This window comes from Nelumbo lutea, chromosome 3, assembly GCF_056320005.1.
Source record: "Nelumbo lutea isolate HS-2025 chromosome 3, American lotus-T2T, whole genome shotgun sequence".
In the NCBI taxonomy this organism is placed as follows: Eukaryota; Viridiplantae; Streptophyta; class Magnoliopsida; order Proteales; family Nelumbonaceae; genus Nelumbo; species Nelumbo lutea.
In genome coordinates this window covers 29759441-29771564 of record NC_142686.1, presented here as the reverse complement: position 1 = coordinate 29771564, position 12124 = coordinate 29759441, and the positions used below count along the sequence as shown (strand labels likewise).

The window sequence follows — 12124 nt, the reverse complement described above, 5'->3', positions numbered from 1 at the left end:
TGGAATACAACCATTGCAGTTACTGACACAGCAGGAATATTTTCAGTGTTACTTTAGCTTTATACTTTATAGTATAAGAAATCTTATTGAGAGCATCTGCATTAAACTTGCAAAAGAGAGCTAAAGATAGGTAGTGCACAAAGTACGTCACCAAAGAGAGTGAGCGAGATAACCTTAATTGTTATGAAATAAATACAACCACTGAATTACCGAACAGCACCAGAGAGATACATAAACAAACCTAATCCATGAGATGACTCCAATTTCCCTGAAATCATCAGAATAAATTCTTTGGAAGGAGAGGTAGGATACAATCTTCTCTAGCAAAGAATAAACCTATGAAGCATTAATAAAGCTTATCTTGGTTAAGGTGGAGTATAGGATTTTGGAAAGAGAGTTCAAAATCTTCACCAATCGCTACAGATGACATCATGAGAGGTATGCATTATGCGAACAGCAAATCTTCTTTGTTGACAGGACTGGAGAAATATTTCTTGATGTTTTGGTATATTGATTTATGGTGTAGTTAGGGTTTAAGAGAGAAGGTGAAGGAAAAAGAGAAAAGATGGAATCATTGGTTTTGGTCTATCTCTTTCTGACCACCCACTCACTTATTTTATTAGATCAAGTATGGAGTAAAAGACACTTCTACCCCTGAAATATAGGCAAATGACAGAATTTATTGAAATGTACATGTGATACCCATTCTGCCCTTACAAATATCTCAACACTCTCAACACCAACCCTCACGTTGGGGCAAAGATATATATCATGCACAACTTGCTAATAATCTCACATAGGCAAACCATAATAACTCCTTTAGTAAGAACATATGCAATCTTTAATTGAGTAATGATGTAGGGAGTACAGATCTGCCCAGTAAGAAGCTTCTCTTGAATAAAATGTCAATCGACTGCAATGTGCTTGGTACATTCATGTCGTATTAGGTCATGAGCTATATTAATGGTTGCCCTATTACAACAGTGCAAGCTCACAGGATAATCAGTAGGAAAGCCCATCTCTACAAGAAGTGTCTTAAGCCATAAGCTTTAACAGACCCCATGTGCTATAGATTTAAATTCAACCTCTGCACTAGATCTTTTTTTTTTTTGATAAATGATTGATAATTTATTCATGATAATCAGAATGAAATTACAATACAGCCTGCCCAAAGGAGAGGCACCTCTGCACTAGATCTTGCCACAAAAGAATGCTTCTTATTACACCATGTGACCAAATTACCACTTGCAAATGAACAACAGATTGAAGTAGACCTTCTATCTAATAATTATTGATCCAACCCAATCAGCATTAGGTGTGCAGTTCAATACAAAGATGTTCGTGGTTAACAAACAAAATACCTCTCTCAAGTGAAGATTTTAGGTACATCAGAATCTTGTGAAAAGCTTCTAGATGAGTGGTCCTAGGGTTATGCATATACCAGCTAACCATACTCATCGCATGGGCAATATCAAATCTAACAAGATATAAAAAATCCAGCTTCCCTACTAATCTTTAATAGAAGAAAATTTCATGGATATCCCTCGCATCAGACTCAGCTTCCTGATAAATTAGGTATCATTGGCAAGTCCTTTTAGGAAGACCTTCCAACAGTTAAGATGGCCTAAAGACATATTGAGCTTTTTGGGTCTTGTCTTTAAAGATCAAGACTGTTTGGAAAGTATCCCAGTCTATCATGGTCTACCGGGTAGTTAAACAAAAGATTTTAGGCATGGAAAGACGGGAAGCTTCATTTGAAGCTTTCTGATTTTTGGCTGTTTCAGGTTTCCACGAACTTTATGGGACGGGTCTTTTCGGCTTCCGATCTTTCATTACTAAATGGAAAAAGACTATTTTTTGGTCTAACGGTCTTTGAAAAGCCCAAAAGATCTTCCAAAATGACTTTCCAAACAGGCCCTTAATCTATGGACCTAAACTGCCCCCTCAAGTTTGATCAAGGGTGTAAAATAAATAATGGGTACATATATGGTTAATGTTGAAACTGAAGAGAGGAGAGGAGACTTGTGTGTTTCGGCAATGAGGGTTCTGAGAAGAGTTTTCGAACAGTCTCTATCTCAGCCCTCTAACACTGTTTTATTAGATATTTTTGAGTAATTACAAGGAGGCCCTTAGTTGGGCAGAATTTACAAAGAACTTAAAAAATAACTTAACATTGACAGGATGGGCCCAAAATAACAAGAAGAATAAACAACCTATGGGCCATTCGGCCCATCTTCTCTACATTCCCCCTCAAGCTGAGCATAGATGTCAATCATGCCAAGCTTGCTGGTATCATGCTGAAGTTTTGCCTTGGGAATGCCTTTGGTAAGAAAATCTGCCAACTGTCCTTCAGATGTGATGAAAGGAAGACACACTTCACCCGAAGAGACCATTTCCCTAATGAAGTGTCGATCAACTTCAATATGTTTGGTTCTATCATGTTGCACTGGGTTGTGAGCAATGTTGATGGCAGCCTGATTATCACAGTATAACATCATTGGCTTGTCATATTCAACTCCAAGTTCTTCCATCAAAGATTTTAGCCATAATAATTCAGAAACCCCATGTGCCATGGCCCTGTATTCTGCTTCAGTAGAAGACCGAGCAACAAACCGATTGTTTCTTGCTTCTCCAAGAAACAACATTACCAGCTACCAAGCTGCAATACCCAGATGTAGATCTTCGATCATCAATGTTCCCAGCCCAGTCAGCATCTGTGTAAGCTTCAAGTTTCATATGACCATGCTTGGCAAACAGAATACCCTTTCCTGGGGAGCCCTTCAAATAACTTAGGATTCTCTCTGCAGCTGCCAAATGAGTGTCTCGAGGAGCATGCATGAATTGGCTAATGCAACTGACTGCATATGCAATATCTGGCCGAGTCATGCATAGATACAAAAGTTTCCCAAGAAGTCTCTGAAAGATTCCTTTGTCTTCTAACAATGTCCCTTCTGAGGTTGAGAGTTTATGACTCATATCAATAGGAGTAGCAGCTGGTCTAGCACCCATCTTTCCAGTTTCAGAGAGCAAGTCAAGAACATACTTTCTTTGGGAGATAAGAATCCCATCCTTGGATCGAGCCACTTCTATGCCAAGAAAGTATCTCAATTCCCCCAAATCTTTAATCTCAAACTCTATATGGAGAAAAGATTTTAGATCTTGAATTCCTGAGACACCATTACCCGTCACTACAATATCATCTACATACACAATGAGGTATACTGCCAGAGGTCCACTCCTCTAGGGGACTGTTTTAGTCCATAAAGAGATTTCTTCAGCCTACATACCTTCCCTTTTATATCAGTTCCATACATCCCTAGAGGAAGAGACATGTAAACCTCCTCATGTAATTCACCATTCAGAAATGCATTCTTCACATCCAATTGATAAAGGGGTCAGTTAAAGTGAGCAGCTAAAGATAGAAGAACCCTCATAGATGTCATCTTGGCAACAGGTGCAAAAGTCTCTAAATAATCAAACCCATATGTCTGTGTATAGCCTTTTGCAACTAGCCTGGCCTTGTACCTTTCAATGGTACCATCAGCTCTGTATTTGATAGTAAAGACCCACTTGCAACCAATAGGATCTTTCCCTTCAGGAAAATCCATCACTTCCCATGTGTCATTCTTGTATAGGGCATCTATTTCAGATTTCATAGCATCCCTCCATTCTGGAATCTTAAGAGCTTCTGACACAGACCTGGGAATAAGATGAGAAGCAACAGAAGAGAGATAGGCAAAGTATGAAGGTGAAAGCAAACTGTAAGAAAGGTGCTTGGAAATGCAGTGTGCAGTGCACTTCCGTTTTCCTTTTCTAACAGCAATGGGAATATCAAGGTCAGGGAAGGATGAATCCAAAGGTGCTGAACCAGTACCTGTTGTCTCTTCTGTGACTGGAAGTGTAGGAGGCTCATGTGTTGTAGGAGAAACAACCTGCACATTTCTGGATCTTTGCCTTTGATACACCTTGGGATTGAGGACAGGACGAGGAGGTAGGGTACCAGGACAAGGAGAATGGAACGACTGATCCAACCTTGATTCATTTGAGGGAGAGGCAGACACATCAAGGGACTCAACAGGGACAGGAAGAGGAAGAGCAAACACCTGTGTCAAATTCTCCCCCTGTGGAAATGTCCTTCTGGAGAGGAACCATAAAAAGGGGAAGACTCATCAAAGGTGACATCCATTGAGACATACCGATTGCCAGACTTTGGATCAAAACAACAATAACCCTTCTGTTTGGGGGAATAACCAAGAAAGATACACTTTTAGGCTTTGGGTTCAAATTTATGCCTTTGGACACTTGGAACATGCACATAACAGGTGCAGCCAAAGACACGAATAGGAATAGGAAAAAGATCTTTGTCCGGATGAAGAAGAGTGAAAGGAGACTTAAAACCCAAAACCCTGGATGGCATGCGATTTATGATATAGGTAGCAGTAAGTACAACATCACCCCAAAACCTGGTAGGAACATGTGTGGCAAATAAGATACTTCTTGCAACCTCAACAATATGCCTATTTTTCCTCTCAGCAACCCCATTCTGTTCTGGGGTCCTAGCACATGAGTTTTGATGAATAATCCCCATGTCAGAAAGATAGCAGGATAGGTTTTTCTCAAAGTATTCTTTTGCATTGTCTGATCTGAAGATTTTAATCCTGATATCAAATTGGGTTATAACAAATTCATGGAATTGTTTTACAAGTCTTGGGACTTCATCACGGGATTTCATTAGGAATATCCAAGTGAATCATGAAAAGTCATCAATAAACAAGATAAAATATTTGTAGCCACCCATGGAGGGTAAGTGGTAAGGCCCCCACACATCAGAATGCACAATATTAAAAGGAACAGGATATCTTTTATTTCTCAAAGGATACTTGCTTCTACAATGCTTTGACAATTCACAAGACTCACAATGAAGACTGGACAGACTAATTCCCTTAAACAATTCAGGGAATAGATGACTCAAAGCCAAAAAAGACAGATGACCAAAACGACAATGACACAACATAATCTGACTAACAGACTCTGAAGAGACAGATCCAAGAGCAACATTCCCAAGATCTTCAGTGCATTGTCCCAGAGTATCAAGCAGGTATATTCCGTTCGCCTCATGGCCACTCCCAATCACCTTCTGAGACTCCAAATCATGAAAAACACAGTAGGAAGGAAAAAAATGTTACACAACAGTTTAGTGACTTGGTTAAACTGCTCACAGACAACAAATTTGTATTTAGTTTAGGTACATGAAGGGCAGAAGGGAGGTACAAGGAATTTGTAGCCTTGATGGTTCCCTTACCAGAGATAGGGGCAAGTGAACCATCAGCTAAAGTGATTTTATCACGTCCAGGAAGTAAGTCATATGAAACAAACAAGGTAGACAGATTGGTCATATGGTCAGAAGCACCTGAGTCAATAATCCAAGGGATCTTGAGATTACCTGAAGAAGTAGCATGATTAGCAGAAGCCCTTATACCTGAATGAGCAAATGCTGAAGTAGTAGATTTTCCTGAAGGGTCGGTAGCAGAGGTCACATCACTCAGCTGACTGATCATCTTCCCAAACTTTTCATATTTTGCTCTCATGGCTGCCAACTGTGCAGAAGCAGACATCTCTTCACTATCTGGCTCGACAGCTACATTTGCACTTCTTGATCTTTTACTATCATATTTTTTCTGAAACCTGATGGGAACAAGATTATGATGTAACTTCCAGCACTTGTCTTTGGTGTGCTTCGGCCTCTTGCAATACTCACATACAACTTCTTTCTTTCCTATGCCACTAGAAGTTCCAACACTCCCTTTAGGTTTAATCCCCATATTGGCAAAGTGATCATTAATATCAGCCCCTTGAACGTGTACAGCCCTTCTGCTCTCTTCACTACTCACTAATGCATAAGCTTGTGACAAAGATACATACTCCTTGAAAAGAATATTCTGTTTTGTGATATCATATTCCGGGTTTAGTCCGGTTAAGAACTCAAATACCCTGTCTCTTTGAACCAGTTTCCTGTAGGTCTCTGCATCATTGGTGGTGTCCCAGGTTACAGCTTCTATCAAGTCTATTTCTTGCCACAAAGACTTCAAAGTTGAGAAGTATACAGATAATGGTTTCTCCCCCTGTCTCAGATTCTTCACATCACTTCTCAACTTATAGGCTCTAGCCACATTTAGTTTTTGGGAATAGGTTTCAGCAACACTATCCCATATTTCCTTTGCTGAATTCATCCATAGATAGTGTTGGTTGATCTGTGGTTGCATTGAGTTCACAAGCCACCCAATGACAGTGTAATTTTCTTGCATCCACTTCTCGTAGGATGGATCTTCTTCTGGGGGAGCCTTCTTACTCCCGGAAATGAACCCCCACTTTCCTCTACTACAAACATGAATCTTTACTGATTATGACCATGCCAGATAGTTAGTTCCATCTAGCTTAACTGTGGTCACAGTCAATAAGGAATCACTTGGAGTCCCCTGACCCAGTCCATATTCAGCACCACTTTTGTTTTCAAACTCTGAGGAGTACATCATGTAAACACTCCAAATATGATTTCAGATGACTTCTACAAGTATGCTGGATAAGAACAAGCAATAACTGAGTTCAGCCGACCACAAGGAGGCAACACACTGAGTTCAGCCGACCACAAGGAGGCAACACACTGAGTTCAGGCTTCAAGAAGAAATCAGAAACTCCTAGGCACTGTGCACTTAGCCGAAGTACCTTTTCAAGGTTGTACACTCAGCCAAGAAGAGTAAGTACCAATCGGTGTTGCTGAATGGGCCTTTTCACAAACACAGTGTGGGCAATAGAGACAACCCCACTGTCAAAGAAGAGAAAAGACCCCAAAAACTGTTCGTACAGCCCTCTAAAAATAGCCGAACAAGAGTAACAGTACACAACCTTGTTACAAGGATGTTTCGGCAGGTTTTAACAGTCCAAGAAGAAGAGAAAAACAGCCCAGAAATTTCTGGGTTAAACCAGATTTAATGCAGTTGAAGGTAGTACAGAACAGCTAGGATTTTCGAACACTTCAACAGTCCAAACACAGTCGAAGGTAATGCAAAACAGAACCAGAAAACTGAGCACAACTTACAGTTCGAGCTTCAGTAGTCCAAACACAGTCAGGCAGTACGTGACTAAGCCTCCAGCCCTAGGACGTTCAAGTTCAGATATGCTCTGATACCATGTTGAAACTGAAGAGAGGAGATGAGACTTGTGTGTTTCGGCAATGAGGGTTCTGAGAAGAGTCTTCGAACAGTCTCTATCTCAGCCCTCTAACATTGTTTTATTAGATATTTCTAAGTAATTACAAGGAGGCCCTTATTAGGCAGAATTTACAAAAAACTTAAAAAATAAATGAACATTGACAGGATGGGCCCAAAATAACAAGAAGAATAAACAACCTATGGGCCATTCGGCCCATCTTCTCTACAGTTAAAAAGTTCCATTCTTCTCATTCCATAACATAACATAAGACAGCAGATGCCTATTCCAAAGAGATGACCACAAAAGAGCACTTGTGCTAAATGAATATTATCAAACAACAGATATAATATTCATTAGGTAAGTTTTCCATCTACGCATTATTCTGCTATCTATTTTTACATGTAATCATCTGCTCAGAGCAACCAAACAAGTTCCCCAAAGCTTAAAAGGCACCCATTGAAACTTGGTAGATAATGATTCTTAATTGTTTTATCATATTTTCCTTTTGTTTCTTTTTTCTCTTCAGAACTGATTCATTCAATATCATATAGCTAAAAGATTACAAAAATAAGCACAAATTTTCGTTTTCACCAAAAAAGGATAAAGGAAAATGGACAAGAAGATGGATGAAAAAGTAAGAATGATACTCCTTGTAGATAAAAACTTGATATAGAATAATGCCATAAAATAATACAGATACAAAAAGAATCAATTCCAAATTTAAATATTATAGATGTTGTCTAACTAGTTCATTCTACTCATGTGGCAAAGCACTGTACCTGTGGGAAATTTATTCCATAAGTGATATAAACCTTGGGAGAAGGGAAAGCAGCTAGAAATGAATCGCTTTTCGTCACATGAATTGGTTCAAGAAGATAAGGTGCCATTTTATACGTGCTGTTACCATCATGGTCTTTCGCCACAGACAAACCAACTTGTTCTATTGCCTCAACCCATTTTCTTGATGATCCATCTAGTATAGGAACCTGTACGTCAGTTAACCATCTTATTCTTCATATGCAAGCTTGAACCATAATTCAATTTCCTTAGTTTATGCAGTAAAGTTCCTACTGTCAGAATGAAATTTATGTTTACTTCTGTTCCCTGATTTCATTGGTATGACATAAATTAGCTAACTTCTTTTTTCCTAAGGGACTCTAGACTTTGAACAGCAACTGTTTCCCCCTATGATACCCAGATACTTGTACATGCCTAGTGTACCAATGTAGATCATCATCATCATCTAAACCTTACCCCAACTATATGGGGTCAGCTACATGAATCTTGTTTCACCATTACATTCTGTTTAGAGTCATATTATCATTAAATTATGAGCACTAGCGTACCAGTGTCAGATATGATACTTAATTGGATAGAATAACAGAGATATTGCAAGGATACTTCTAAACGTACTCTGTTGCATTGACAACTTTTTTTTGCTGCAATGTTGCATTAATACATAAATATATAAAATGGTATGTTTTAATAAACTATGCTAAAAATATGAATATGATAGAAATTTATCAAATTTGACAAGACATAAGTCTTCAGAAATGACATTTAGCTTTAAAAAGCTATAATATAAATACATGATTTAAGCATATTAAACAGGATACTCATTCCTGTACCTGTTTCCAGAATTTTAGTAAATGGAGAGTTGTATCCCTGTCCATCTTCATATCTGGGAATGTTAGTTTTCCTTGTTTAGAATTTTCACCTCTTCAAGAAGAAGATAAAGAAGGCAAACTTATGATGTGTATGTTTGTGTGCGCATGTATGTGAGAGAGAGAGAGGAGAAGGCAAAAATAAATAAATAAAAGAGCAGAAGACGATAAGAATATATCAAAATTCAACATATAGGACTAGTCCCATGGTTCCATCCTGCTACTAAGAAGAATGACGGAGAAAAAATGCCTTTCTCTGAGGCAGACCTTCTAGCTAAGCAAGGGGCACAAAGGGATCAATTATTTTGGGCTCAATTGTAATTATGCTTTGTTTTTTAGGCAGCATCTCTCGCCTCTTTGTGGGAAACTTTATGATGTACTCTTTGATAGTTCATCTTGATTAATCTTAATAAAATGCATATTATTACTGATCAAAATAAAAGCCTTTCTAAGCAATGTGTTCTCCAATCATGCTTTTACAAAACCCTAAGGCCCTAACTGTCACAATTTTCTTTTATTTTTCTTTTGGGTGTATATATGCATGTTTTCTACTGCCACCAAACTTTAAACGATAAGTGGTGATCATATTTAATTTCAAATGCCTTTTTCACTGGCCAAAATATTGAATTGTTTGGAAAGGCCATACTTTTCAATTGGATAAGGGCATCTGTAATGAAACTTCAGATGTAGGGAGTCTTTTATCATGTGAAAGAAAATGGTGCTAGAAAATATTATTGTTTTTTTTAATTTTTCAATTCCCCTTGTCCAAAACCACCTATTTTTTGTTACTATAAGAAGTCAAAAAAAACACTGTTCCTGTCTCCCTCTATACTGAAAAAGTATCATATCTATAAACAGATAGTACAGACATGAATATCTCACAAAGAAACTACATAAAAATTCAGACCACAGTTTAACAATGGAATGCCTGTTACAGTCCACACATATAGACCTATAAACATTAGACATGGGAGTCACTCAAGCATCATATAATTAAATCAGGTCATGTGAAATGATTGAACCAATCGAAAGCTTAAAACAAAGAAACAACTACAGAAACTGTAGAATTCCAACTTTCAAGTGAAAAAGCACAGCAGTTTTATGGGTTTGGGGAAGGTTGGTTTCAGTATATGCACTATAGTACATGGTTCAGAATTAGAGGAGAGAAAGTACTGATATGTAGACCTAATTAAGTTTATGTAAGAGGGTCTTGGAAAACAAAGGGGTTCCAAATAGGTATATAGACCTAATTAAGGATATGTACAAGGGTACAACAACCAATGTTAGAACACCTTTGAAAGAGACATTAGATTTTACAGTTACAATGGGTCTTCACCAAGGTTCAGTATTTAGCCCTTTATTTGCATTGATAATAGATGAATTGACTAGCCATATTCAAGAGGAGGTCCCATGGTGCATGTTGTTTACTGATGATATTGTTTTAATTGAAGAAACTAGTGAAAGTATTAAGTGCAAAATTAAGCTTACGGACAAATGCCTTAGAAACAAGAGGTTTAAAAATAAGTAGGACTAAACTATAATATATGATATGCAAATTTAATAATAATATAACAGGGGTGAAAATTGGGGTACACGTAGGATGGGAGACAAGAGATAACTCATAGTGACCTATGACCCTCCCCGGTATCTTGGTTCAATAATTCATAACTAGGGAAAGATTGAGGAGGATGTCATCCATAGAACGAGAGCAAGATGAGCAAAACGAAGGGGTGAATCCAAAGTTTTATGTGATAGGTGAATTATCACTTAAGTTAACGAAAATTTCTATGAAACGGTTATAAATGTTATATGAAGCAGAGTATTGGGCAGTCAAGAAAAAAGTCCAAAAAATGAGTGTGGCAGAGATGTGCATGTTGAGATAGATAAATGGAAGAACTAGAAAGGATATGATAAAAAATGAGATCATTTGTAGGAACTTTATAGTAGCTCTAAGAAGTGATAAAATGAGAGAAAGATCATCAACAGAACCTGTAAGAAGAAGTGATTTGTTGCAAGTTGAAGGGGCTAGAAGGGATAGAAGTAGACCAAAATGCACATGGGTATAAGTATAAGAAATGATTTTAAGTCCCAGTAGAACAGAATGGTGAAACAGGATTTATGTAGCCAACCCCATATAGTTGGGATAAGGCTTGGAAGATGAAAGTACTAATATGTAGCTAATCACACTTAATTGCTTCACATCTAAATTGTGGAAAAAGCAACTAAACGGCATCAGTTTGGAGGGAGAGTCACAGACAATTATTGGTTGGAAGAAGGCAGGTGCATATAGCCCATTGTCCTTTCAGTATTGCATCATAGAGGTTAGAGTTCCGGAATGCAGGATGAATATCTAGTTTAGATGGATCACATAATCATCCAGCCCCCAACGGATGTTCTTGCTATAAGAAGGGTTTTGTAGAGTTTTTTTGCATTAAGGGCAGTCACTCCTCCAGTAGAAGAATCCTAGGTTCTCTACAGGTTCTTGGCCCTTTCCCGAAACTGGGGCTTAGACGATTGTATAATTTCTTCATTTGCTCGTATTAAAAAATTATATTGCCATTTGCAAAAAAGATTAAAAAAACAATAACCCGGCATAAATTATTGCGTTTGTAAAACGTAATTATTTTTTTACAAGCGACCTCCCAGTTAAAGATTGTTTTGGTAATGAAACGATTCAGAAACTCAGAAACTCCACCTCATCAGCCCCGACTATCTCAATCCGGCAGTTATCAACTCCGACGGCCTCCAGAGCCGAAAGCAAATGCTCGACAGTTCGAACCCTAGTTCCTTCTCTGCACAGCGTCGTACAGAGTGTCGTTTCTGTCACAAAATCTATCGACGCCGGAATCCTCGTCCGCTCACGAACAAAGAATCTTCCTTCCCCTGCCTTAGCCGGAAACAACTTCACCGTCGACAATGCCCCCGAATGGAGTGCCGTCCCCGAGATTTCGAACGTAGATGCAAGGGTTTTCTGAAGACTACCTGTCTGTAATCGAAGTCATTCAAATTCTAGAAATGACAGAAACGGAGGGAGAGAGAGAGAGAGAGATTACTTGTTTCCATGAAATTGATTTAGAAGCTCGGAGTTCGGTAAAAAGGCGCCTGCAAGTCATCTCGTATTGGAAGACGAGTGAATTGTTAACAGAACCCGACCATCGTCGAAGAAGCGCTCTGCCGCTCTGTACTCTGTGCTCTTTATGATGAAGTAATGAACGATAGAGGAGGTATGTATGTACGTACATTCTCGCAGT

At 38.5% G+C, this 12124-nt stretch overlaps 1 protein-coding gene across 12 annotated transcripts in view; it reads right to left on the bottom strand.

Annotated features, from left to right (window-relative positions):
* Nucleotides 1-12124, bottom strand: part of LPXC1 (UDP-3-O-acyl N-acetylglycosamine deacetylase family protein) — a 37010-nt gene extending 24886 nt beyond the window's left edge. For 5 of the 12 annotated variants that reach the window (XM_088981178.1, XM_088981179.1, XM_088981177.1 and 2 more), the window contains exons 1-3: nt 11927-12098; nt 11569-11859; nt 7989-8195 (exon numbers count right to left, since the gene is read on the bottom strand). In XM_088981178.1, the coding sequence (XP_088837304.1) occupies nt 7989-8195; nt 11569-11859; nt 11927-11986 (558 nt within the window). In that variant the 5' untranslated portion in view covers nt 11987-12098. Of the gene's footprint in view, nt 1-7988; nt 8196-11568; nt 11860-11926 lie in introns of all 12 variants that reach the window. The other 7 variants (XR_016110810.1, XR_016110809.1, XM_088981184.1 and 4 more) reach the window with 3 other exon arrangements.